Consider the following 27,838-nt stretch of genomic DNA (forward strand, 5'->3'; position numbering starts at 1 on the left):
CTTGTGATTCAATGAGGATATTACAACACTGAATTCCTTACTATGAACTTCCTGGGGGTTATACTTGACCAGAAACTCAGCTGGATTCACCATATAAATACAACATCAGATCAGAGGCTGGGATATTGCAACAAGTAACTCACCTCCTGGCTCGTTAAAGCTTGTCCACCATCTACAAGGCTCAAATCAGAGTTGTGATGGAATACTCCCCACTTGCCTAGATGGGTGCAGCTCCACTCATTCAGGACAAAGTAGCCTGCTTGATTGAACACGTCCACAAACACTCACTCCCTACAGTACCAATGCTCAGTACCAGGTCTGTACACAGAAATTCATCAAGGTTCTTTAGACAGAACCTTCCAAACCCACAACCACTATGAGAATAGGAAGGGCAGATACATGGGAACATTACCACCTGCAAGTTCTTCTCCAAGCCACTCACCATCCTGATTCGGAAATATATTGTTCCTTTTGTGTCGATGGGTCAAAATCTTGGCAATCCCTCCCTAAGGGCATTGTGATCCTACCAATAGCACATGGAATGCAGTGGTTCAAGGCAGCTCACCCCCACTTTCTTAAGGGCAAATAGGCATGGGCGATAAATGTTGGCCCAGCCAGTGACACCCACATTCCATGACAGAACATTTTTTCGCAGTATAGAGTATGTGTATAATGTTACATTATATATTATTCAGGAGTTAGTTAGCTCAGTTGGCTTACAGCTGGTTTGTACTGCAGATTGACACCAACATTGAGGGTTCAATTCCCTTATCAGCTGAGGTTACCTTGAAGATTTTCCTTGCCACTTGCCTGAAGTGTGATGACCCTCAGGTTAAACTCACCATCAGTTGCCTCTCTCTAATGAGAGACTAGCATCATGGTGACCTTATTTACATTATGTAAGGAAATTGGTGGGCTGATAAGGCTAGAAAAGATTTCAAATTACACTGTAGATGTTGGTAGTCAGGCTGAAGCAATATTAATGTAAGATTCACAGCTTCAGTAAATTATTCCTTCTCTACAGATTTTTTAGAAGTATGACTGAGGTTTTGGGGGATTCTGAGCCACAAACTGAGTCAGTGACATTAAATTCAGAAACTAAAGCACTTGCCGAGGATGGTGAAGCACCATCGGTACGTACAAAAGTGAAGAAAGATATTGAACAGAATAAAAAATATACATGTGAGGTAAGAGGTAGAAAAATATTTTAATAAAGCAGATGTTTCAGTCTTCTCATTGTAAGAATAATCTTGAACATTTGTGCATGATATTAGATCTTATGCAAGAATCAGTACAGCCTGAGGTAGTTCTAACTGACTAATATAAATAATTCACTATTCTATCCTAGTTTCTGTTTTGGCTTCCAGACTTATCACTGACTAATGTTTCTATTCTCCCCCTTTGCTTATATAACTATACTTAATCTACAATAATTCAGGAAATTCGCAGCAGCCATAAATAGTATTTAGAAACAGTATTTAATATGCCTCAAAACAAGTAATTAGCTTCAATGGCAATTAATTAAGTAATCACTTGCAGAAGATTTTACACTTCTTTCCAAAACATTGGGTAGAATTTTCCCCAGCCTCTGAATGACGTGGGCCATGATGTGAAAATTGGGAGGATCACCTGAGTTAGCCAATCAGGAACAAAAAGGTCAATTTTCCAACCGAGTATGAACAGTGACACAAGATTGTCACGGGGGAACGGTGAGAAGACTATTTACATATATTAACATATATTAACATCTCATTTGGATGCTATTTCTCTTCATTAATAAACAGTTTTCTATGAACTTATAATCACACACGAGGACATATTTACAATGAAGCTCGTCTGTCCAAGCCCTCAGCTTTCTCTGTCCCTCCCAGAGCGTTTTGGTATACTTGAGGTGGAGGGAGCCTGCTCCACCATGGAGCCCACTGACCTTGGAATTTTGGTCCGGGGGTGTTTGCGGTTAGGGGGCCCAGGCATAGTGCACAGGCAGCCTGGAAATGGAACCCCAGTGCAGTGTCCTGAGAGGAGACACCCTGTATGTGCGTCCTCCTGGTCCCAGCCTGTCTCCCTGTGAGATACCTACAGAATTGCCTTGATGGAGCAAGTCCACATGTAAATCCAGCAGATCCTGAGGGGGCTGCACCTAACTGTCCAAGGCAGCCCCCAACCTGTCCATAGAAGCACTCTTTGCATCAAAGACAGTTTGATGCAAACTGCATTGGTGGCGCCCTCAAAACTTCAAGTCAGCTTTCCCCCACCTGCTTCTCCAGTGGGTGTCTGCTTTTGTATTTCAATAAAATCCCTGATTGCCCACACCACGGGCTCCTCTCCTGCCTGGCCCAGCCCTCCAAGCCTGGGCTGGTTCTTCCTCAGCCAGCTGCAGAGACTTGCCAGTGATGTGCTCCTGAGTCTAACTGAGCTGAAGTGGGGGAGCAGGGTGCAGGAGGCAGCTGTACCTCTCAGGGATCTGCAGTTCATCCCTCTGAGGTGGAGGAGGGGGTATGGGGGGAGTGATAGTCTCTGGGCTCCGAGGTCTGTGCAGGTACTTGCAGGAGATGAAAGAGAGAATGTATCACAAACGGGGTAGACCTTCAGGCAGGTTAGAGTGCACTCACAGGAGCAACGACGGCAGAGTAACGCATCAATGAACAGTGGTTCTTTTTTGTTGTTGGGACATGACAGTTTCAGCATCACTGAACAGTCATTGGCCAGGGCCAGGATTTTCTCTCTGTAGGGAATGAGGAGGCGAATGTTTGAGGATCTCTCCCAACTGTAGGCCAATTTCTCTTGGAATGAGAGAAAGATTTGTTTAAACAGAGGTGGCTGGCACAGGTATTAATAATGGAACTGCGTGTGTGCGTGCGTGTGTGTTTGTGCGTGTTTGTTTGTTTGTTGTGGGGGGGGGGGGGTGGAATTGGTGGTGAGCTGTCCCAAGTGAGTGAATAGGGGGTACAGGGCTCGATGGTTGGGGAGTAGGGTAGGATTGAGTGAATGAGTGAGCGAAGATGCTGCAGGTAATACAGAGGTACACTGTTAGCCTTGGTAGGGGTGTGTGCACTGATGGAGATAGAGTGAGTGTGAGGTATCACAGTGAGAGGATGGTGTTACTGAAAGAGTGGAGAAGATCATTGATCTTGTTCTGGCATTGCTGGATATTCTTCAAGACTGTAGGTAGGTACTTCACTACCGAAGTGGTAACCTTGGACCAGGCTGGCAGCATCAGCATTCCTGATGAAGGGCTTTTGCCCGAAACGTCGATTTTGCCTGTCCTCGGATGCTGCCTGAATTGCTGTGCTCTTCCAGCACCACTGATCCAGCATCACCTCTGCCCATCCTGGAGGAAGTGGACAGCCATCATCCTGTGACTCTCTATCTACCAGCACCTCCAGGTTCCTGTCGGCAAAGCAGATTGTCAATTCTCTCCTGCCCAGTATGTCCAGGACAATTGTCAGGAATTGTCTTGGTCCGTGCTGCATAGAACATGATAGCACAGAACCAATCTGATGCTCATCTATCCTATATTATTCCATTATCATCCATATGTTTATCCAATGACCATTTAAATGCCCTTAAAGTTGGCGAGTCTATTAATGTTGCAGGCAGTGCATTCCATGCCCCTACTTCTCTCTGAGTAAGTGCAGTTTAAAGATAGCACCAAGGGATCCTGGCAATGGTGAGTGGATAAGTGGGGTACAACAGGGACATGGGGCACAGGCAGCAAGGTGAGCCTGGGAGGATAATGTGAAAAATTTCATGAGGCCTCATAGAGAGAAACCTTTCAGAAAACTCAGGCTGATTTCCAGTAAAGTTCATTCATAGTTTTCATGCATATCTGTTAACCCACAAACAGTGCTTTCAGAGTTGTTCAAAGAACTTCACAATATGACATCAAGAAAACAGAGTATCATTTTTCTGAAGACAAAGGGCCAGGTGGAGGAGGGGGTATGGGCCAGCATACTAAACTCAAATGGAATATTTACACCTCAGCATTTGATTTGATTTAATTTGATTTGATTTATTATTGTCACGTGTACTGAGATATAGTGAAAAATATTGTCTTGCATTCTAACCAGACAAATCAAACCTTCCATTCTACATCAGGGTAATAGAACAGAATGCAGAATATAGTCTCACAGCTACAGAGAAGGGGCAGAGAAAGATCAATTTTAATATATGAGATGTCCGTTCATAAGTCTGATAACAGCAGGGAAGAAGCTGTTCTTAAGTGTATTCAAACTTTTGTGACTTCTCCCTGATGGAAGAGGGCTCAGGAGTATAACCGGGATGAGAGGGCTCTTTGATTATGTTGGCTGCTTTCCGAGGCAGCAGGAAGTGGAGACGGAGTCAAAAGATGGAAGGCTGGTATGTGTGATGGACTGGGCTGTGTTCATGACTCTCCGTAATTTCTTGCAGTCTTGGGCAGAGCAGTTGCCATACCAAGATGTGAAACACCTGGAAAGGATGCTTTCTAAGGTGCATGTATAAAGATTGACAAGAGTCACTGTGGACATGCTAAATTTCCTTAACCTCCTGAGGAAGTAGAGGCGTTGGTGTGCTTTCTTGACCATAGCATCGATGTGAATGAACCAGGACAGATTGTTGATGATATTTACTGATAGGAACTTGATGCTCTTGACCACCTCCACCTCAGCCGCATTGTTACAGACAGGGGTGTGCGCTCCACTCCGCTTCCTGAAGTCAATGACCAGCTCCTACATTTCGCTGACATTGAAGGAGAGATTGTTGTCTTTACAACATGCGAGTGACCTGTCTGTCTCTTTCCTGTACTCTGTCTCGTTGATGTTTGAGATTCGAGCCACCACAATGGCGGAATCAGCAGATTGTGAAATGGTGAAATGTGGCAAGTTCTGCTGTTTTATATGTTCATTCTACTTGTCATTTCAAATGGACTGCCAGGATTTCAACAGGGCAAGACAAGTGGTCAGTTGGGAAAGAGTAGGTAAGTGGTAATGTCATTAGACCAATCTTTAAGAGTCCAGGCTAATACTCTGAGAGCCAGAGTTCAAATCCCACCAACCTGGAATATATACCATGATTCTCAAAAATCATGGTAAATGGATTGTTTGTAAGAATCCAAATGATTTGCCAATACTCTTAATGGAAGGGATCCTGCCACCTTTAACTGGTCTGACCTACACGTGACTCCAGACCCACAGCAATGTGGCTGACCCTTAATGACCTTCTGAAATGCTTAGCAATCTCTCAGTTCAAAGGTAAATGGAGCTAGGAAAGAAACACCCACCTTGCTAGATGTTCTATAACCTAGGAACAGATAATGAGAAAAGAAAATTAGCTTGACCACTTTTGACATTCATTAAATCAGACAATACTTTGGTCATTTTCACTGTTTAGTTTGCTTGTATCTAAGCTGTACTTTTCTATATAAATATATGTCACAGCATCACCAAAACACCTGCCATCTCTTTCCACAGAAATGCGCTGAATGCGGAAATGGTCAGCACTTAAAGAGAAATTACCAGGGAAACGGTGAACAAACTCCAGCAATTAAGTCCTGCAGGTATTTTATGAATGAGATGAGAAGCAGCAGGAAGGTGTTTGTAAGGATAGGGTCATATTTACCTAAGTTATCGAATTTCACATTATTGTAAATAACAGCTACTTGTTTTAAGAAACTTCTGAAATTCACTTCTTTCTTCGCAATCTTTTATAAAATTGAAGTTTATCTATCAGTGTTCCAAAATACTAAAATGAAAAATAATATAGTAGCTCAGCGTTCACATTTTCTTCTGCATGAAAATGCACTTTGCAGCTAAGGTCAGTCAGACCCAATTAGTGACACAATATTGTTCACTGGGGCTTGGAATCAATGCATTGTATTCAGAGGTGGCTTGTCTTCTCTGATAGCTGCAAGAGACCAAAGTAGAAATCATTTGGAAAATCTTAAGCTACTGGAGATAGACCTATGTTGTTAAACATTCCATAATTTGGCGTAGGTTGTCAAATTGGATATTTCTGTCTGAAAACTGCTTCCATAAGAATGGAAAGTGTAAAAGTAAAAGTGATCTTCAGTGATCAGAGTTCTGACACATTATTGGGTTCTTTAGATCCTTGGTGATCAGTTCTCGTTATTTCTCAGTGCAATGATTAGTCTGTGGGAGTGATGTAACTGCCTTTAGTCTCTGGTAGACAGTTATCACTTGTCTGAAATAGCCCTGTGGTTGTAGCAAAGAATGGTGTAACAACAGCAAATTCCTCTAAAATGTACAGCCTCACACGTTGTGCAGCACCTAGTTGGAAAGGCAAATGGTACACTCACCTTCATTAGAAGAGAGGTTAAAGATGGAGCAATTAGGTTTTACTGCAGTTGTCAGAGACATCCCACCTGGAGTTTTGTCTACTTAACTCAGAAATGTATACTTGTGATAAAGGGAGTGCAGAGAAGGTTTACCAGACTGATTCCTGAGATTTAGAATTTAAAATTCTGGAATCTTAGACTCATAGGACAGATGAAGGACATTCGGCCTCAGGTGTCTGTACCAGCTCCTGAAAGAGCAACGCAGCTACTCCCATTCTCCAGCCATATCTCCGTATTCCTCTAACTTCATCCCTTTCAAATATATATCCAGCTCGTTCTGAAACCTCCTCTGGAATCTGCCTCCACCACTCTCCCAGGCAGCATATTCCAAATCCTGACAACTCGCTGAGTAAAGAAGCTTCTCCTCATCTCACTCCTAGCTCTCTTGCTGACAACCTTGAAATTGTGACCCTAGTTACTGATGTACCAACCAGTGGAAACAGAATATCCTTCTTTATCCTGTCAACATTGTTCATTACACCTCAATGAGGTCATCACTAAACATGGCTTACTCCTGTTCCTAGTTCCGATCTATGAAAAATAATAAAAACACATTAACTGGGAAAGGAGGCTTGAAAATTGTCTTACCTTAAAAAAAAGACAACTTTATGCATTCTCTTGATTTCTCTGTTTCTGAGTCAGCTCTCAAAAGTTTGCTGCATTTCGACTGATTGTCTGTGTCAAATATAAAGAAACAACAAAAAATTACCAATGAGCTGGTGGAGAACACATCAATCAATAAGTAACAAGCAGGAATGAATCCATTATGAATGACAGTTAAAAAGTTATGATTTAAACTTTCTATCAGTGAGATTTATCAATAAAGTTGATTCAAGTTGATCAACATATTTTTTAAAACCTTCTCAGACTTTTCTTAACTTCTTCACTAAACTAAATATGAGAAATATAACTATAATAAAGACATGGAGAATTTAAGGGAAGTTGTTAAGCTTTCCTGTAAAGAATATTTTCTTTGAGGAGCTCTGTATCTTTCAGAAACCTTTATGTTCTCAGACACCCCGAGGCCTTCACTCAGCTGGAAGAACATGTAAAACTTCCAGGAAGGATTGAATCTGTGCATCCATTTGGGAGAAATGTTTTGCCTTTTGATCATAATACTTGCCTGCAGACAAATCAAAGTCAGCAAACGATAAGCTGTTACAGTAATTATGTCTATTTTCATAACTTAATCTTTTTGAGGTATATTTTAACAATTTATTTGAGTTTTTTTATTGCTTAAAAAGAAGGGGAGAAACTTAAATATTTTTCATCAATAATTCCAAGGTAAAAATAAAGAATTCATGGGCCATCGTCCAGCTCTTGCATTAGAGAGAGATGATTGGTGGTGGGTTCACTTGAGAATCACCATGCCTCAGATGAGGGGCGAGGTTGAGAAGGAGAGTCCTTTATGGTAATCTCAGCCAGTGCAGGAATTGAACCCATACTATTGGCATCACTCTGTATTACAAACCAGGCATCCAGCAACCTGAACTAACTGACCCCCAAATTGGGGGAATTTGATATTCAGTCACTGAACCAGTGATCCTGATGATGCACTGTGCATTGTATGGTATCCTGTAATGCCCTTGCCAGTGCAAAACTACAGCTCTCTCTTACACATGACCAACTTTATGCAAACAATTTAGTATAAAACTATAATATATAATGTATGCATACTACTGACAAATAAACATTAACATAGTGGAATTTAAATTTTTAATGATTCAATTAACATAATTAATATATGTTTATAAATAAAGTGATGGTTCAAGTCATTTTTAAATTTTACCAGTGAGGATCGACTCGTAGAAAAGAGAGGTAGCCCAACAAATGGAAGGAAAAGTTCTCAGAAGACCATGAACTACGATGATGGTAGGTCTATGTTCAAGATCCTGAGAAATGATCAGATTCAGTGTCAACACTAAATTACAAATACTGACATAGAGCTCACAATATTGAATGGGCCCCATGTTCAGGAGGCAGCAAACAGCAACAGCTCTTAAATGCAGCACGTACCATGTGGGTATTGTCTTGGCCAACTGAAGACATAGCTGGAACAGCATCTCCTTCAGATGCTCCTTGCAAGCTGCTCACATTGGAAAGGCAGCAAAGGTTGATTGTTCTCAATGAGATGTCAATTTACTTTCAGATCCAGGTTTCTTGACTAACCAAGTAAATACAATGTTCACCAGCAGAAGGACCTGGAAATAGGTTTGTCAGAAACTTTAGCACTCGTTACAAGGTATTACACTTACTGTTCCATTTCACTTTTGAACATACTAACTGTTGGTCCTCAGAAAGGACTTCTTCTGAAGCATTGAATGAATTCCCATATCATTGTGAAGCTCTTTATTCCCAGTATTTAAAATGTATTTCGTGCATGTTTGGAAAGATGAACCTGCAAAGCATGTTTCATTTCTTATTAACACATAATGCACAGTACAAAGTCACTGGTTTATTCCCATTTGACCATGTGCTGCGAGATCTCATTCCTTCTGTTTGCAGTATAAAGCTAGTCAAAACAAAAGAGAGCAGACTTGAATCAGAGGAGGACTTTTACTGCTTAAACTCCTCATATGGTCCAATTACGCTTCATCGGATAGAGAGGATGTGGGCCATTGAAGCTGGAGGACTGAAATATCAGGAAAGTGCTGTTCTTTTCACATGACCCTGTCTCGCCCTCCTCCCACACTCACTTTCCCATTCACACAAATATTTCAGAATCCAATATTGACCAAGCCACCACTCTAACACATTATTCTTTTTTTGTTCTGTAGGTTTATGGAGAAAAAGGCAGCCTGAAGCTAGCACCCCCACAACACTCAGTGTCACTAAGTCCATCCATAGCAGCTCAGTTACATGCACCAGCCTCACCTGGTAAAGTGCAGGGTGTTGAGGTGGATACTTTCCACCAATCCCTGTGAAACAACTTACAATGTTCCACATGTGGGAGTTCTGTAAAATTCACCATAGCAAGAACAAGGAGAACCAAAATAAATTTCTTCCGTTTCGATAATTGTTACAGATGCTGCCTGAACTGCTGTGCTCTTCCAGCACCATTGATCCAGAATCTGGTTTCCAGCATCTGCAGTCATTGTTTTTACTAGTTGATTTTAACCCTACTGCGAATCCTCTTGCAAGGATGCCTGCCTTGAAGAAGTTTTCCTCCTCTCTCTACAAGCCACGCTTCAGGCTCTCTGCCTTTATTCCTGATGAAGGGCTTTTGCCCGAAACGTCGATTTTGCTGAAGCTCCTCGATGCTGCCTGAACTGCTGTGCTCTTCCAGCACCATTGATCCAGAATCTGGTTTCCAGCATCTGCAGTCATTGTTTTTACCTAATTGTTACAGAAAGCCCATTGACCTGGAGGTTTCCCGTGTTTCCGTTGGGGTTATTTTGTCACAGTTCTCTAATACAAGTGCTGCACGATATCACAGAATTTTAAGCGCACCCCAGGGATCGTTAATGGGATCTTTCCTTTTAATGATCTGGATCTTGCTGTGCTGGGGACAATTTCAAATTTTCCAGGTGATGCTAAACCTGGAAAGAATTGTAAACTCTGAGGAGGACAGTGTGGGACTGTGAAAGGACATCAACGAGTTGGTGGCATAAGCAGAAAGGTGGCAGATGAGGTTCAGTGCAGACAAGTGAGAGGTGATGCACTTTGAAAGGCAACAAGAAATAGGGTGTATAATAAAGGTGGTGCAGGAGCAGAAGGAGCTGGGTGTATACATGCACAGATCAATGAGGGCAGCAGGACAGGCAGAGGGAGCCATTAATAAAGCTTATAGTGTCCTTGGCTTTATTAATAGGACATAGGAGCAAGGAGGTGATGATGAACTTGTACAAGACACTTGTTAGACCTCAGCTGGAGTACTGTGTACAGTTGTGGGTGCCACATTATAGGAAAGGTATGAATGCATTGGAGAGAGTGCAGCTTTGCAAGAATGGTTCAAGGAATACAAACATCAGTGATGAGGATAGATTAAAGAAGATGGGAAACACAGGAATAGGAATAGGCCAGTCAGCCCCTAAAGCCTATTTCACCATTCAGTGAGGTCATGGCTGATCTGGCTAAATCCAGATTTCTTTCCTTTGCTCTGTATCCCTTAATACCTCAGCTTAACAAAAATGTACCTGTCTCAGATTTAAAAATAACAACTGATTCAACTGTCTCCTGGGTGAGAAGACAACTGAGTGGAAATTTGATAGAGGTTTTCAAAATCATAAGAGGATTATTTGGGTTGAAATAGTGTACAAGGGTACAGGGAGAAAGCAGGAGATTGGCATCAGGTAATGAAGGCTCATTTGGTAAGAGTTGGTGCAGCCAGGATGGGCTGAATGGCCTCATTTTGTGCCGTAAATATCTTGTGGTTCTGCCAAGAGGTTCAATGGCATTAAATGTTTCATGGTCTTTACACTAGTTTAAAAAACATTAAGCTAACAGTCAGGCAATTGGGAGTTTCTGCTAATTCTGCTTGTTTGCAGATTTTCAAGGAGACTCTGGGTTATCAATATCAAAGAATTAGAATGTCGTTTTACTTAATTTACTGAGGAACTGATATTGTCCTGCAATCTAACTGGAAAACAGCTATTAAATATAATGTTCTATCATTTAAAATTAGGTTGACACAGGATTGACACAAAGTAAAAGTGTTTGCAGTAACAAATGCTCAAACCCACCGTAACTTAAGAGAATCAATTGCACCCAAGGACAGTGGTGCTTTTTCCTATTTGTACATAAGATGAAGTTAAAAATCACACAACACCAGGTTATAGTCCAACAGATTTAATTGGAAGCACACTAGATTTCGGAGCATCGCTCCTTCATCAGATGAAGGAGCGATGCTCCAAAAGCTAGTGTGCTTCCAATTAAACCTGTTGGACTATAACCTGGTGTTGTGTGATTTTTAACATTGTACACCCCAGTCCTACACTGGCATCTCCAAATCATACATAGGATGAAGGCATCATTGACAAAGGCAGCATTTACTGCCCAGAAGGTAATTAAGAATAAACAACATTGCTGTGCGTCTGTTGTCATTAAGACTTCTGTCATTAATTTGAGCACCAAGGTATGGCGATTGACAAAACCTTTCACTCTTTTTTTGTAAAGTGCATGTGACAATGAATTGCTATTCTAATCTATTCTATTCTATAAAGACCAGGAAATTTCCCTTCCCAAAAGGGTGTTAGTGGACCTGACTGATTTTCCTCTTGTGATAATCGGTGCCATTAGGTTAGCTTTTTATTGAATTCACATTTCTGTATCTATACATGAGCAATATTGCTGAGGTGCAGATTGTGCTGTGACTATTTCAGCCCTAAAGTCAAACAGCAGATAGAAGACATTGAAGAAGACATTGTTGATGAAGATCTTGATTTGATTAACAACTTGATCAATCATTTAACAGAGTGGGTTTTGAACCCACAACTCAGAACATTTACCTGGGATTAGGTGGATTATGAGTCCAGTGACATTACTACTATAAACTATATCCCTATGTTTGATAGTTTGATGCCACCTGTCTATTAGATAACCATTTTATTGGATTGACATTAAAAAATATTAGTGATTTCCTCTAATAAGATGGGACAGTGGTGAAAGGATTAGGAGATTAATTTGTGTAAAGAGTCTGAAATTCACCAGAAGTGAATTTGAGTCAGATTTCCACTCAGTGATCTGACTCATCACATCCTGGGGCTGACTGGCTCTCAATCATATCTCAGCATGGTACAGTCCCAGGAGCCTGAAATTGCACTGCTGACTGCAACAGCTTAAAGGGACTGGTCAATAACGGGCTAGTGAGAAATGCTTGAATGGGAGAGGAACAAGGATGATTTGGTAGAATAAATTATGTTTTTTTTTCAGGTGTGTCCATATTGGATTTGGTGCTTGGCAATGAACCATGCCAGGTGTCAGATCTTCTGGTGGGAGAGCATTTTGGTGATAGTGATCACAACTGCCTGACCAATACAATACTCATGGAGAGGGCTACAAGCAGACAGTATGGGAAAGTATTTAATTGGGGACAGGGTTAATTACAATGCCATTAGGCAGGAACTGGGGCACCTAGATTGGGAACAGATGTTCTCAGGAAAATGCACAACAGAAATAGGGAGCACTTCCTGAAGAAGGGCTTATGCCCGAAACGTCGATTCTCCTGTTCCTTGGATGCTGCCTGACCTGCTGCGCTTTTCCAGCAACACATTTTCAGCACTTGCTGATAGTGCAAGATAGGTTTGTCCCACTGAGGCAAGGAAGGGATGGAAGGATGAAGGAACTTTGGGTGACAAGGAATGTGGAACATCTCGTCAAGAAGAGGTTAAGGTTGGGGAGGCAAGGATCAGGCAGAGCTTTAGAGGGTTACAAGGTAGCCAGGAAGGAACTGAAGAATGGACTAAGGAGAGCTAGAAGGGGGCATGAAAAAGCTTTGGTGGGTAGGATAAAGGAAAACCCTAAGGCATTCTACATGTATGTGAGGAACAAGAAGATGGCCAGAGTGGGGTTAGGGCTGATCAGGGATAATGGAGGTAACTTGTGCCTGGAGTTGGAGGAAGTAAGGGAGGTCCTTAATGAATACTTTGCTTTGATATTCATTACTGAGAGGGACCTTGACATTTGTGAGGACAGCATGAAACAGGCTGATATGCTCGAACAGGTTGATGTTATGAAGGAGATATGCTGAAAGGTTTGTAAAAGGTAAGGATAAATAAGTTCCCTGGCCCAGACGGGATATGCCCAAGGTTACAGCAGGAAGCAAGGGAACTGATTGCAGTGCTTCTGGTGATGATCTTTGCATCCTCACTGTCCGCTGGAGTAGTACCAGATAATTGGAGGGTGGCAAATGTTATTCCCTTGTTCAAGAAAGGGAATAGGGATAATCCTGGGAATTACAGACCAATCGGTCTTAAATCTGTGGTAGGCAAAGTATTGGAGAGGACTCTAAGTGATAGAATTTATGATTACTTGGAAAACCATAGATTGATTAGAGATGGTCAGTATGGCTTTGTGAGAGGCAGGTCATGCCTCACAAACCTTATTGAACTATTTGAGGATGTGACAAAGCATGTTGATGAAGATAGAGCAGTGGATGTGGTGGACAAGGATTTTCGCAAGATGTTTGATAAGATTCCCTGTGGTAGGCTCATTCAGAAAGTAAGGAGACATGTGATACAGGGAAATCTGGATGTCTGGATACAGAATTGGCTGGGCCACAGAAGACAGAGAATGGTAGTAGATGGAAAGTATTCAGCCTGGAGCTCGGTGGCCGCTGGTGTACCACAGGGACCTGTATGGGGACCTCTGCTCTTTATGATTTTTATAAATGACTTGGATAAGGAGGTGCAAGGGTGGGTTAGTAAGTTTGCGAATGACACGAAGGTTGGTGGAGTTGTGAATAGTGTGGAGGACTGTTGGAGGATGCAACTAGACATTGACAGGATTCAGAGCTGGGCTGAGAAGTGGCAGATTGGGTTCAACCTGGAAAAGTGAGAAGTAATTTATTTTGGAAGGTTGAATTTGAATGCAGAATACAAGGTTAAAAGCAGGATTCTTGGCAGTGTGGAGGAACAGAGGAATCTTGGGGTTCATTGTCCATAGATCCCTCAAAGTTGCCACCCAAGTTGATAGGGTTGTTAAGAAGCATTATGATGTGTTGGATTTCATTAACGGGGATAGTGAGTTTAAGAGCCACGAGGTTATGCTGCAACTCTACAGAGCCCTTGTTAAGACCACACTTGGAATATTGTGTTCAGTTCTGGTTGCCTCATTATAGGAAAGATGTGGAAGCTTTAGAGAGATGTAGAAGAGATTTACCAGGGTGCTGCCTGGACTGGAGGGTATGTCTTATGAAGAAAGGTTAAGGGAGCTAGGGCTTTTCTCATTTGAGCGAAGAAGGCCAAAGATGACTTGATAGAGGTGTACATGATGATGAGAGTCATAGATGGAATGAATAGTCAGAGACTTTTTCCCAGGACAGTAATGTCTATCATGAGGGGGGCATTTTTAAAGTGATTGGAGGAAGCTTTAGGGGAGATGTCAGAGGTAGGTTCGTTACACAGAGAGTGGTGGGTTCATGGAATGCACTGCCAGCGGTGAGAGTAGAGTCAGAGACGTTAGGGACATTTAAGGGACTCTTGGATAGGCACATGGAAGTTAGTAAAATAAAGGGTTTGTAGGTTAGTCTGACCTTAGAGTAGGATAAAAGGCAAAACACTGAGAGCCAAAGGGCCTGTACTGTGCTGTACTGTTCTACATTCTGTGTTGGTACATGCCAGGAAGTTGTAGAAATGTTTTATTCTTAAATTGTTGGTCTTGGCAATGATGCTGCTTGGTTGCCGTTCACTAACACTCAGCGCACAGTGTCTTAGTAAGGCAAAACCAGACTGGACAATAAGCAGAGTGCAAAGGTCTGTCCTGAAGTCACTCACCAGGTTTGTAATGGAACCGTGAGTGATAGCAGATGGTTTGACTTTGTGGAGTATCAAAGTTGAACTGAAATTGTCCTCACCCGGTTTCCACACGGAAGTTCGTTACTGGCAATGAGCAGCTAGAGCTCACCATATCCAGGCTATCTGGGATATCAAACAGAGATTTCCTGGGTTGTATTTGGCTGCTAAACCATCAGGGGACACCATCGTTTGTGTGTGTCATGATTGTGAATGTTTCAATTTCTGCACAGATTGTGAGCTTCAGTCTGATCATGGGCAATGTAAAGTCCATCACATCAGATGTTACAACTGTGGTCGTAGAAAGAGTAAGCAAGAAGATGATTGTTGTGGGGACAAAGGCAGTTACAGTCATCGCTGTGTCAAAGAGAAAACAGATGAACACTACTTTGATTCCAGGATAAATGATGTTCCCTCGAAACACCTTCAAGAAAAGAGGTTAGTCATAAAAAGATTTTATAAAAGTATGAACACAGGTCTTAAAGGGGCAAATGTTTGCTATCCAACTGCAAACTAATATACGTAAGCATTCCCATGACAATATCATTGTGTACTATCTGAGAGATGCTGTCATTCTGCCCTCTGTGTAACAAGGTTCTGCATGAAGTCCCACTCCAGGGCTTCAGGATAAGCATCAAGGTGACACTCTGATACATTACTGAGGGAATGTGTTACCAGGGTCGCATTTGCCTGCACAGCTGGATGTACATAAAATCCCAGAGTATTAATGTGAAGGAGAGCAGGACAGTTCTCGTTAGTGTTCTAACCAAAATTTACCCCATCCATCAACATCACACAAAACAGCATCTGAGCATGATCACATGTTCCTTTGTGGGATCTTGCTGTGTACCAACTGTCTGTGTGTTCCCCCCATTATAGTAGTATATCCACTTCAAACGGTACTTCACTGGCTACATGTAAAGTGCTTTGGAACATCCAGTGGCTGTGAAAATGACTATAAATATGAATCTTTATCGGCAGAACTTTCAGTAATATCATCTCTTCACCATCATTACTCAATGTCAGTTTAGTTTGATATTAATCATCAGAGTGAAGGCTTTGATTTTATGAGGGTAATTGTTCTCATAATTTGTTGGCACTGTACCACTTTTCTCTTGTTAACTAGGCTCCAGAGCCTAGAATACCGTGGGCAGGGGCACAGGCTCGGAGCCAGGCATGTGCCGTCTGCCATGTTGGGCTGAATCTAATGCTTTTTATTTGGCTAACTGCCTGTTCCATTGAGTTGCTTAGTAAGAAACCTCTCCTTAAAGTCTTTATCCTTCTCCCTGAAGGACTGCTCTCATTCCTCAGCCCCTCAGCCTCGATTCCTGCTGCGATCATACAGAATCCAGCATGCCAGAGGGTGCAGCATCCTCTGTCCCGATTATACCATAGAGCCTTCCCTAGGCCACTCCAAGCTACATCCTCAGCAGCCCTACTGCTGGCCAATACATTACAACTAAAAGAGGTGTGCCTACTGCTCTGCCAACCCCTTTCCCAGGCCAGAACCACATTAATCAATCAACATTTTGTAGCATTCAATAGACTCCATTGTCATAGTCACATGATAATGATGTAGGGATGCCCCCTTCCCCCACAGTACCTTTGGAAACAAGTGATGGGATACTTTTCTACTACAAACCTACCGACTCCCACAGCTACCTGGACTACACCTCCTCCCATCCTGCCCCCTGTAAAAACGCCATCCCATTCTCCCAATTCCTTCGTCTCCGCCGCATCTGCTCCCAGGAGGACCAGTTCAAAATACGTACAACACAGATGGCCTCCTTCTTCAAGGACCGCAATTTCCCCCCCGACGTGGTCGACGGTGCCCTCCACCGCATCTCCTCCACTTCCCGCTCCTCCGCCCTTGAGCCCCGCCCCTCCAACCGCCACCAGGACAGAACCCCACTGGTCCTCACCTACCACCCCACCAATCTCCATGTACAGCGCATCATCCGCCGTCACTTCCGCCACCTTCAAACAGACCCCAGCACCAAGGATATATTTCCCTCCCCTCCCCTATCAGCTTTCCGTAGAGACCACTCCCTCCGCGACTCCCTTGTCAGATCCACACCCCCCACCGACCCAACCACCACTCCCGGCACCTTCCCTTGCAACCGCAGGAGGTGCAACACTTGCGCCCACACCTCCCCCCTCACTTCTCTCCAAGGCCCCAAGGGAAACTTCCATATCCGCCACAGATTCACCTGCACCTCCACCCACATCATCTACTGCATCCGCTGCAGCCGGTGTGGCCTCCTCTATATTGGGGAGACAGGCCGCCTACTTGCGGAGCGATTCAGGGAGCACCTCTGGGCCACCCGGACGAACCAACCCAACCAACCTGTGGCACAGCATTTCAACTCCCCCTCCCACTCCACCGAGGATATGCAGGTCATTGGACTCATCCACCGCCAAACCACAACAACCCGACGGTCGGAGGAGGAGCGTCTTATCTTCCGACTGGGAACCCTCCAACCGCAGGGGATGAACTTGGACTTCACCAGTTTCTTCATCCCCCCTCCCCCCACCTTGTCTCAGCCGGATCCTTCCAGCCCGGCACCGCCTTCCTGACCTGCAGTCTTCTTCTTGACCTCTCCGCCTCCACCCTACTCCGACCTATCACCCTCACCTTGACCTCTTTCCACCTATCACATTTCCAACTCCCCTCCTCCAAGTCCCTCCTCCCTACCTTTTATCTTCTCCTGCTGAACACTCTCTGCTCATTCCTGAAGAAGGGCCTGTGCCCGAAACGTCGAATCTCCTGTTCCCTGGATGCTGCCTGACCTGCTGTGCTGTTCCAGCAATAAAGTTTCAACTTTGATCTCCAGCATCTGCAGACCTCACTTTCTCCATGGGATACTTTTGGCCAAGGTTCATCTCCTTGTAAGTCATCAACACTAACATCTACATCACTGAGATGACAATGGTCAATTTGAATGATCCCATGACTTGGTGTAAATTGCCTTTCACCAGGATTTGAACTGTGAGCACATTCACTCTGTATTGCAAATGATTGGAGAAATTATTGCAGATGAAATGTAGCTGGAATTTGCAAATGTATTTGCCTGTTCACTGTCCAGCAGACATGTACGTAGCAAACTCTCCCTCAAACTGACACCGCCTGGCCCCTTTCTGGGTGTGATCCTGATTGTTTTTCAGTTGTATTTCTCAAACAGAGAACAGGAGGTGAGGGCAGGGAGCAGAGTTCACGGTGAACACCATCAGCACTGGGTGCCACGCGTCACCAGCCAACAACATACCCGCTCTCCCCCTTCCCCCTCCTCCTCACCCCCAAGAGCCTCCATGCCCCCTCTGACTTCGCTCTACCCCGGCAGCTCATCTCCACCCACCTGCACGCCCCATATAGAGAGCCAGTTACCTCCTACTGCCCCTCCGTGCTCCCGAAACCCAGCATTACACCTGAATGATAACCGTCCTGCTCTTCCACACTCCTCCCTCCCCCACCCCCACACTGGAGATCATGGTCGCAATAAGTGCCAATTACCCACCTCCTGGAGCCTGTCATACCCTCTGATGCTGCTCTGCATACCTTCGCCAAATACCTCAAAAGTCACCTATCACAATCCTCATTCACAGATCTAGAAATGCCTCTGGCTTCCCCCCCCACCCCAGCCCTGACTCCCATTGCTGTTTAGTGCTGCCACAAATCGAACCCTAACCCACCTCCCCCAGACCCTGTCCAGATTCCATCCACAACTCGATGGATGCCCAGGACATTTGCAGGCCTAGACAGTTCGCCTAAAAAGCCACTCTTCTTGTGATGCAGTGGTGGCGTCTGAACAAGGAAGCCTGGGTTTAAGTCCTACCTCCTCCAGAGCTGTGTAATAATAACTCCAAATGAAAGGATCAGAAAATATCTACATTAGCAGGCAATCTTCTCAAGTGAGTTCGTGAAAAAACGTTGCTGCAGCTCACTGTTCCCCACTACTGTCTCAACCCTCTCCTCATGACTCTAGTCTGGACCCCATATTCTGGTCTGCCACAAACCAGTCCCTCTCTCTCTCAGTTGTCTCAATCCTATTTTAGCATAAAGCTGAGAGCCACTTTCTCTGATGGCAATTTGCCTAGCAGCTTGCTGCAGGTGAACCCAGCTCCCAGGTTTCCTCGAAATGAGGACTAAGCCACCAGGAGTGGCCAGCACCATCAGGTACCCATTGCTAGGTCACTGTGTAATGCCACTCTATTATGAAAGCAACTGATTATTGTAAATGGTGCTGAGTAATGTATGGGACATCATGTACAGAATGACTAGCCAACCCTGAATTGGGACTGGCTTCTATTTATTCTGCTCAAGAGAATTTTCAACAAATTTCTAACGGTATGTACGAAACAAATCCATTCAAGCACTCAACGCTCAGACTATTCCTTGTGTATGTTATCGGTAAATTGCCTGTCATCGTTCCTCACATGAAGCAACAAATGACTTCATTTAGAAAAGTAATCCATCAGTTGTAAAACCATCTTGGAACATCCTGAGGATTTGATTGTGATTTTATTTTACTTTCATGAGTTTTTCTATAGTCCAGAAGCATTTCATTTTTCAATCAGGTTCTGAATTTCTCAAATCTATATTATGGGTTGTAGCTGTCAGGAATCGCCTTTCTCACTGTTGCATTATCTCTCAAGCATTATGAAATTATAGCAATAGACTAGATCAAGTGTGTGGTATCCTAGATACAGAAACAAACTGAGAGTGAAGAATAAACAAGTTGAGATTAAGGTGGCCACAGAAACCAGTTGAAGTATTTTGAAAAGAAATAACAAATGGTTAGCAGAGTCAGAAAGAACCTCATAAGGTTTGGTCCAGACAGACTTGAGGTAGTAACTCTGAGAGAAGGCAATGGAGAGAGAGAAAAGGTAGAGAATTCACAAGATTATCGTAATTTACAACTGGAATGAATGCCCTTCTGCTACTTCTTCCTCAGGAAATTTCAGTCTCTCAAAAAAAATTCAAGAGAATATTTCGTAAAAAGAAAAACACAGGCTTGTCAGCACCCCAGTCTGATGGTTCCAATGTTTTTAAATGTTACAAGATAAACTTGTTCTTCTGCAAATTGAGCTAAGATTTTCTAAATTATTTCCATTTGTGCATGACAATTTATTTTCACAGGCTATCTATTTATCATTTCAATGTTCCTCTTTCTCTAGTCTCTTTGCTTGGAATAACGCAAATCCTGAAAACCAGACTGGCAGAGCTTGGATCAGGCAGAGTTCCTCACTTCTTCCCTATGACTGGGAGGATGACTGTGAGATGGTTGATTGGGTAATTGATCAGTATGTACAGGATGATCACAGCATCGCTGCATTCTACAAGGGCAAGATCATTCAAACCTTGAATGATGCTTTGGGAATCACATCAGAGACTGCAAACTCTGAAAACCTTCCAAAAAAACTCCAAAACCAATTGCTTGATACAAACATTCCAGACATCCCAAAGGTAGTCCAGCCAATCATGTGCTTTCTTTTTCGTTAAATTTAAGTTGAAATGAAAATGTTCATTCTGTCTTATTTATGTCTTCTGTAGTCGATACCATTGGTTCTGGCTTACTCCCACCTATGGCAACTCAAGCGTCTTTCTTCTTGTAAGAATCTGGATGATAAAAGGTGACAGTTTGCCTACTGTCAGCACTATATCAGCTGAATTCTGGAGAAGAGTCAAAACTGGACTCGAAACATTTGTCTCCCACCACAGACACTGCGGGACTTGCTGAATTTCTCCAGCACTTTCTGTGTTTGCTTCTGGTTCTCCTCTCATTCAATGAGAATGGATGTACAGTTTCCACCAATATTGGTGACAAATTTGGGAGAATTGTGTGATTTAGACAATGAACAGCTTCCCAATATCGAGAGCAAAATGTCCAATTTTCCAGCTGAGTGTTGAAGAATGAGATGTGATTCTCACAGAAAAATGGTGAGAGGGCTCTTTACATACATTAACATATATTAACATTAATTAACAACCCATTATTTCATCACCTCTCCTCACTAATATGCAATTTCCTATTCTACTCATACCTCCAACTCCCTGCAGATAGAAACCAGATGGAGACAATTCCCTATATGAAAGTCCAAATAGGTTCCTGGAGACTCCAGTTCACCTCTTGCCCCTCCAGACCTCCATCAAACACCATCATCTCACGGCACACTCCATAGGTAGTGACCACACACACCTTTCCCCCCACCTCCATTCATCAGGACCCCATGTGCCAATTCCTCTCTGCATGATACACCTGGAACAATTGGCAGGAATTGTATGGGGAAGCTGTGGATAGCCAGCACTTGACTGGGTGCCTGGCTGGACTTTAAAAATAGTGCCAGGAATCCCGGGACATCTCACCAGTGGACAGTGTTTCTGCCTGTGGTGAGTGGGACAATACAGGTGTCATAGGAAGTAATGAGGAGAGTGTGGGAAGATAGTGTGAGCAAACTCAGTAGAACTCACAGAGAGAATCCCTCTGTGAAACTCAACAAAACTGACACTTTATCGATTTCTGGTAAAGTTTAGCCCAGTATTTTTGAGGCCTTGAATATCTACAGTCTATTGGAATGTTGGCCTTTCACCTGAAGGATAAGGTTCAGCACGGGATACTTCAAACTCACGTAACAAGTTGTCACATGTTGGACAATCTGAAATGGAGGCTGGCATTTTCTGAACGAATTTCTGTGTTGGTAGGTGTTTTAGCTTGTGGGGCACACTCTGATTACCACAGAGGGAACCCAGTGGATCTTGAGCCTATCAGAAACCTAATTGGTTTCCTGGTTAGCTTTTTGGTGCAGCAGGTCAGGCAGCATCCAAGGAATAGGAGAATCGACGTTTCGGGCATAAGCCCTTCTTCAGGAATGCATTCCTGAAGAAGGGCTTATGCCCGAAATGTCGATTCTCCTGTTCCTTGGATGCTACCTGACCTGCTGCGCTTTTCCAGCAACGCATTTTCAGCTCTGATCTCCAGCATCTGCAGTCCTCACTTTCTCCCCAAGCTTTTTGGTGCATCACTTCCTGGGATGTTAATATCACACCTTAATGGCCAACTAGAGGCCAGCAGCCTTGGTGAGCAACAGTGCCTCCAGAGGATGAGGTGGAACAGCAACAGCAAAGTCCAGGAACAGTGACCTTTCCAAGGGAGCGCATCATGGGTGGGAGTCATGAGGTCAGAGGGACGCAGTGGTACAAAGGCATGAGGGTTGCTTTATATGAAAGCATCCTAATCCCAACCCCTGACCATCCCCAGACTGGGGAGGATTGAGCCCCCTCAAAACAGCTGGAAGGCTGCTTTGTTTTACCATTCAGGGGATTGGTACTGGGAGCTGAATTCAGTCTGATGACAACTCAGTCAGCATCACTGACTGAGCCCTGAAAGGCCTCAGTGGGTGGTGTGGCAGGCAGGTGAACATTGCCAACCCGAACGTCATTCCTCAGGTGGCAAGAAGATAGCAGGTGACAGGCCACCAATTATCACAAACCTCCTCCCTCCCCACCATGCCCCAGGAGAGGACAGTTCTGCCCTAAATTGTGCTGGCCTATGGGACGGGGTAAAGGAGGGTGGGGAGTGAGTGGGATGCTGTGCAATTGAGAGTGTGCAGTAACTTTGACCAAACAGTGCACAAACAAAATGGTGCATCCACAAAATGGAGCGTGATGCGCTTCTGTACCCAGAAAACATCAACCAATCAGGAAGGGCTGGTTTACTCAGGTGCAGACTTCTTTTGAATGACAGTATGTGAAGTCAAGATTTTTATCTGTACATAGTGCTAATTTTTATTAAATAAAACAGGAATCTTCTCCAGGGGATTGAGTAGCCCAAAGCTGAGGGAGTGGACAACCCCATGAACATGGCACACAGATTCACCTATTTCTCCTACAAACAGGGAATACCTGAAAGACGTAAAAGGTCAGGTTGCTTCTGACAACAGAGTATCTGTTTGTTCCCAATGACCAGAGCATTAACTCGGTCTCATTCCCCACAGACACTGCTAAAACTGCTGAGTGCTTCCACCATTTTCTGCTTTTATTTCAGATATCCAGCATTCGTAGTATTCTGATTTTCACTTAAGTCACCTATTTGTCACTCTGGCTATAGAATGCTGAAGATTTGTTCTTCCTATAATCCAAAATTAGCAAAGTTAATTTGTCATCAGCAAATATTCTCTAGTGTCAGCCCCTCAAGAAAGCCACATTTCTATTCACACACATTTTGAGCATTTTGGCTTCAAGGTGACTGGTTCAGATAGTGCAGCCTCAAATTGGAGAATGTACTGTGTGTGACTGATGTAATATAACAAAGACTAAAGGGCATAGTTAATATGTTAGACAGCATAAGAGCTATTCCACTTATACTAAAAGCTTAGAATAATCTCAAATAAGCTTGTTTCCATAGCGACAGTGTCAGCAGATTACTAACCACACTGCTGATGGAATTGAAGCCTACTGTGGTCTTTTTCATAATGTGGTTGATGAAGAGTTTCAGGACTCTTCACACGGACCTTTGAAGTCTCTGGATTAGTTGCTTTATTTACACGGCTGATATTCCTGACATCAATCCCCCACCTTCTGTTGAGCTCAGTGCTGCAATGATTTTGGTTGCTATGTGACTGTTGTTGAAATTCAGACTTCTATCGTAGCTCAGAATTTTGCATTAGGCAATTTCAACTGAGGTCTGACAGACTGAAGAGGAATCAATTTCCCAATGTTTCATTATTGTGCAGCTTTCAGTTCACAGAATGCCATCCTCGCGATAATTATTTTAATAAGGCACAAAAACAAATCAAATCAAATCCGAAATCCAAATATGGACCATAGCTCCAAGTTTCTTTGGTGAAAACACAGGCTTTTTTTTTAACTGATTAATAATAAAATCAATTTAGGCATTTAATAAACGTTTAGTGCCATGTTAAGGTGTTTGATTAATTTACATTCGTTTTAGCATGTTACAAGTACACACACTTACAAAGTAGACTAGTTTACTGTGATGTAATATTCACATTTACAGCAAAGTAGGAACAAGATTTAATATGATCATAGAGCAAATTGAATATCAACACTTTAAATGTAATTAAGATACATTAGACCTGAACCATGATTTGTCTTAACTGAAGACTTCAGCTCGGGACTTTGCATGTTTGCCACTCCTCTACTTGGCTACATCTTGTTAATTCTTCTCTCATTGTCTTTCCTTCAGCTCTGTTCTGAGTCTGCTGTGAGTGATTGCCAACCAGCTGAAGAACTCCCAGAAATAGAATCCCTAAAACCCCTGAATTCACGCCCTCCAACTCCCTGCAGCAGCCCTCCTGTATTATCAGATATTGCTCCTCCACCAGTTGAGCCTGATATATGCCAACAAGGTACAGTGGCAAAAAAGACTAGAGTTTTTCAGTCAATGTCCCATGTTTATGCCTCACGGTTGTGAACATGTACAGTAATTAATTGCAATTTTTAGAATGTAAAATGTAATATACGTTAGAATAACATATAGCGAATGCCCACTCTTCAATCCGTCACACTTCAGGACATTTTGTCTGGTACAAATTCCTGTGTCTAGTTTTTTAAGAAAGCTCAGGGAAATGGATACACTCTCTCAGGGGATGGAAAGCCCGAGAGCCAAGCTATCTGCAAACTCTGAACTGATTCAGTTTTTACCTGCCAGTTACTGATCTCCAACAAAAACAAATTACAGATTGTTCAATGAACCCATCCCAATGTCACTCTCATCTGAAGCTTTGGTGAGATAAACACCTCAGGCAGCAGAATAAAACCTGTATTGAGGCAATTGTCATCTAATGGCAAACATTATTCATCTCTCAAAATATGGCAGAAGCAGGAGTAACATTGTGGAGAGGGTTGAGCTGTTGGCTTAGCCACTGACTCTAATTTTTGGATGGCCCTAATGAAGATGGAAATATGCAAAAGCTTCATTTCAATATGAAAATGGAGGTCCACTGCCACCGTGAAGACTCAGGACTGGTACTTTAGTCCGGGGTCAGGACTAGTAAGAGATTTTGGGTCCTGACTCCAAACTGAGTTGAAAAGAATTGTTGGAAGCAATTTTCACGAACCTTGTCATTAATTGACTAAGAGGTGGTTAGGTGAAGAACACAGCCCAATGCAAAATCAAATCAGCGAAAGGGTTACCTCAGATTACAACAGGATCTGGACCAGATGGACCAATGGGCTGAGAAGTGGCAGATGGAGTTTAATTCAGATAAATGTGAGGTGCTGCATTTTGGGAAAGCAAATCTTAGCAGGACTTATACACTTAATGGGAAGGTCCTAGGGAGTGTTGCTGAACAAAGAGACCTTGGAGTGCAGGTTCATAGCTCCTTGAAAGTGGAGTCTCAGGTAGATAGGATAGTGAAGGTGGCATTTGGTATGCTTACCTTTATTGGTCAGAGTATTGAGTACAGGAGTTGGGAATCATGCTGTGGTTGTACAGGACATTGGTTAGGCCACTGTTGGAATATTGCGTGCAATTCTGGTCTCCTTCCTTTCGGAAAGATGTTGTGAAATGTGAAAGGGTTTAGAAAAGATTTACAAGGATGTTGCTAAGGTTGGAGGATTTGAGCTATAGGAAGAGGCTGAACAGGCCGGGGCTGTTTTCCCTGGAGTGTCGGAGGCTGAGGGGTGACTTTATAGAGGTTTACAAAATTTTGAGAGGCATGGATAGGATAAATAGGCAAAGTCTTTTCCCTGGGGTCAGGGAGTCCAGAACTAGAGGGCATAGGTTTAGGGTGAGAGGGGAAAGATATAAAAGAGACCTACAGAGCAACATTTTCACACAGAAGGTGGTACGTGTATGGAATGAGCTGCCAGAGGAAGTGATGGAGGCTGGTACAATTGCAACATTTAAGAGGCATTTGGATGGGTATATGAATAGGAAGGGTTTGGAGGGATATGAGCCGGATGCTGGCAGGTGGGACTAGATTGGGTTGGGATATCTGGTTGGCATGGACGGGTTGGACCAAAGAGTCTGTTTCCATGCTGTACATCTCTATGACTCTAAATCAAACATTGCTGCCGTGGAAATTTACATACTGGGCTTCAGATTGGTTTCACAGGTCTGCGCAACAGCTCGGGGCAAAGGGCCTGTTCTGCGCTGTAACGTTCTATGTTCTATAAAGAAGGTGTACAAACAAAAAGGTGGGGTGGTGAGAGTGGAAATCAGAAAGGGACGAAACATTGGTTAATAGATGACAAACATATGCAGTTAAGTCATACTTACAGTCTCAAAAAATTCATTTTTTGGTTTGATCTTTGTCCAGCTGAGGAAGACCAACATTGCAAAGAGAATCCTGAAGAATGTGATTAAACAATGTCTCTTTAAACATCAGTAAAAGAAACTACACCCAGGTAAAGAGGTTTGCAACCATCGTTATATCATGGGAAGGGAAAATCACCGGTTTTGGCAATTAATGCTAAATTATACTCAGCTTTGAATTTCTTTAGAATGGTCATTGGTAGATCAAAGAATCACAAATATGTCTGAACCAGAATCTAAATTCAACAGAAACTAATGACAAAGCGTTGATCAGTAAAATATTTTCATTCCAATTTGTGACTCATTTTCTGACATAAAGACTTCATCATTTTGTTGTAACAGTATTCATTGCTTTAGCAACAAGGTCAAGGTTATTGATAAATAGATACCTATCATGTTGGTTTTATCCCTTTCTATATTTGTTTCCCAGGAAAGCTAACAGCAGCTCCAGCAGAGCTGGACAACAGCAACTTGCTGGTGTTCCAATGTTGCAATGATGATAATGAAACAACTTCAGACATTTAACATGCCTTAATTATTGCCACATTAGCCAAGTTTTGCCAGTTATTGGATAGTGTTTCCACATCACTGGAAGTGACACCAGATAATTACTCCTTGATCAGAAATGGACAGAAATTTAACAGAATACTTAGTATTCTCCCTTTGCATATCCAAGCTACATCAGAAATCTCCCCAACATAACGTGAGGGAAAATTATCCTTGGTTGTTTTAAATGCAAAACTACTTTAAATTTTGGCATTGTGCTTATTCAAATAATGATTAAGTAGTTAAATAATTTACTCATTTCTCTGATAAATATGAATGAAAGAGAATCAATCACTCCTAATATTCATAAAGTAAATAAGCAGAACAAGATTTTAAATCAGAGTTTAATTTTCCACAGTAAACACCACATCATGTGATTCCCAGAGATCAGCTGAAATTGAATGTATATCTAACAGTTTGATAAGAGTTTTATGAAACGGAAGATTATAGTGTTAAAATGTTTATTAAAAATTAACTGCGACTAACATTGCAGAGTACCTTTTTTTGTTGCACGTAGCCCACAATACTCTTTGGAAAAGTTATAATACAATTCAAGCACTTTTTTTAACAAACAACCTTTATTACTGAAATCCATTTACTAACTGCCATTACAAGAGCAAACAAAGCATCAGAGATTGATTGTTTGATATAAAATAATCTAGAAGGTAACAAAAATAAACAAAGAGTTAACAGAATTTAATGTTTTATATTTTTCTGTTCCTTACCACAGGGAAAAGGAACAAAAGATTCTACATTCGTCTGTGACACACAGTACATTAGAAATACCACAATCTGCTAAATCTTACAGCAATTTAGAAATTTAAGTACCCCGACAAAATACCGTGCTGTAACAGTCAAGCTTTTGGGTGCAGGAAATAGTAACTGCTTTAAGAAGTCATGGAAATTAAAAGTTCATCATATTCTCTGGTCATTGTGTGTCTGCACATCTCTGAAAATTGCTTTTTTTTATTTTTTAACAGTCATCAATGCAGTTTTAAAAAATCTCATGAAACCTTTTTTTCATAGTGTCACATTGTTTATATCTCACCCCATTCCATCTTTCCTGATACATTAATACATTAGTATCGTCAATCAGAGATTAGTTTTTGTTCAGGATGGACAGGCAGCTGTAGATACAATGCTGGAAAATTATGCCTCCAAGTCTGATAATTGAAGTAGACAAGAACAAGTGGGGAAATGTATGATGCTGGCAGAATTTGGGTGAAGTGTGA

General features: G+C 42.6%; 1 protein-coding gene across 1 annotated transcript; it reads left to right on the forward strand.

Moving 5' to 3' along the window:
- The first annotated feature begins 5,455 nt into the window (after nt 1-5,455).
- LOC122563402 (uncharacterized) lies at nt 5,456-27,575 on the forward strand. The gene is made up of 7 exons (XM_043717140.2): nt 5,456-5,536; nt 8,127-8,206; nt 15,018-15,222; nt 19,960-20,248; nt 23,988-24,150; nt 26,065-26,152; nt 27,337-27,575. Exons 2-6 carry the CDS (start codon nt 8,191-8,193, stop codon nt 26,109-26,111), a joined length of 720 nt encoding a protein of 239 aa, XP_043573075.1. The 5' UTR covers nt 5,456-5,536; nt 8,127-8,190; the 3' UTR covers nt 26,112-26,152; nt 27,337-27,575.
- Nucleotides 27,576-27,838: the final 263 nt, after the last annotated feature.

This window comes from Chiloscyllium plagiosum, unplaced genomic scaffold (genome assembly GCF_037043375.1).
Source record: "Chiloscyllium plagiosum isolate Xiang-an unplaced genomic scaffold, Cpla_swu_hap1 HiC_scaffold_30, whole genome shotgun sequence".
NCBI classification, from domain to species: domain Eukaryota; kingdom Metazoa; phylum Chordata; class Chondrichthyes; order Orectolobiformes; family Hemiscylliidae; genus Chiloscyllium; species Chiloscyllium plagiosum.

Bases quoted from the DNA above. Each gene is read 5' to 3' on its own strand.
- LOC122563402 (XM_043717140.2), top strand. The intron at 15,223-19,959 runs GTTAGTCATAAA...CTCTTTCTCTAG, and splicing joins AAACACCTTCAAGAAAAGAG to TCTCTTTGCTTGGAATAACG. The intron at 20,249-23,987 runs GTAGTCCAGCCA...TCTTTCCTTCAG, and splicing joins ACATTCCAGACATCCCAAAG to CTCTGTTCTGAGTCTGCTGT.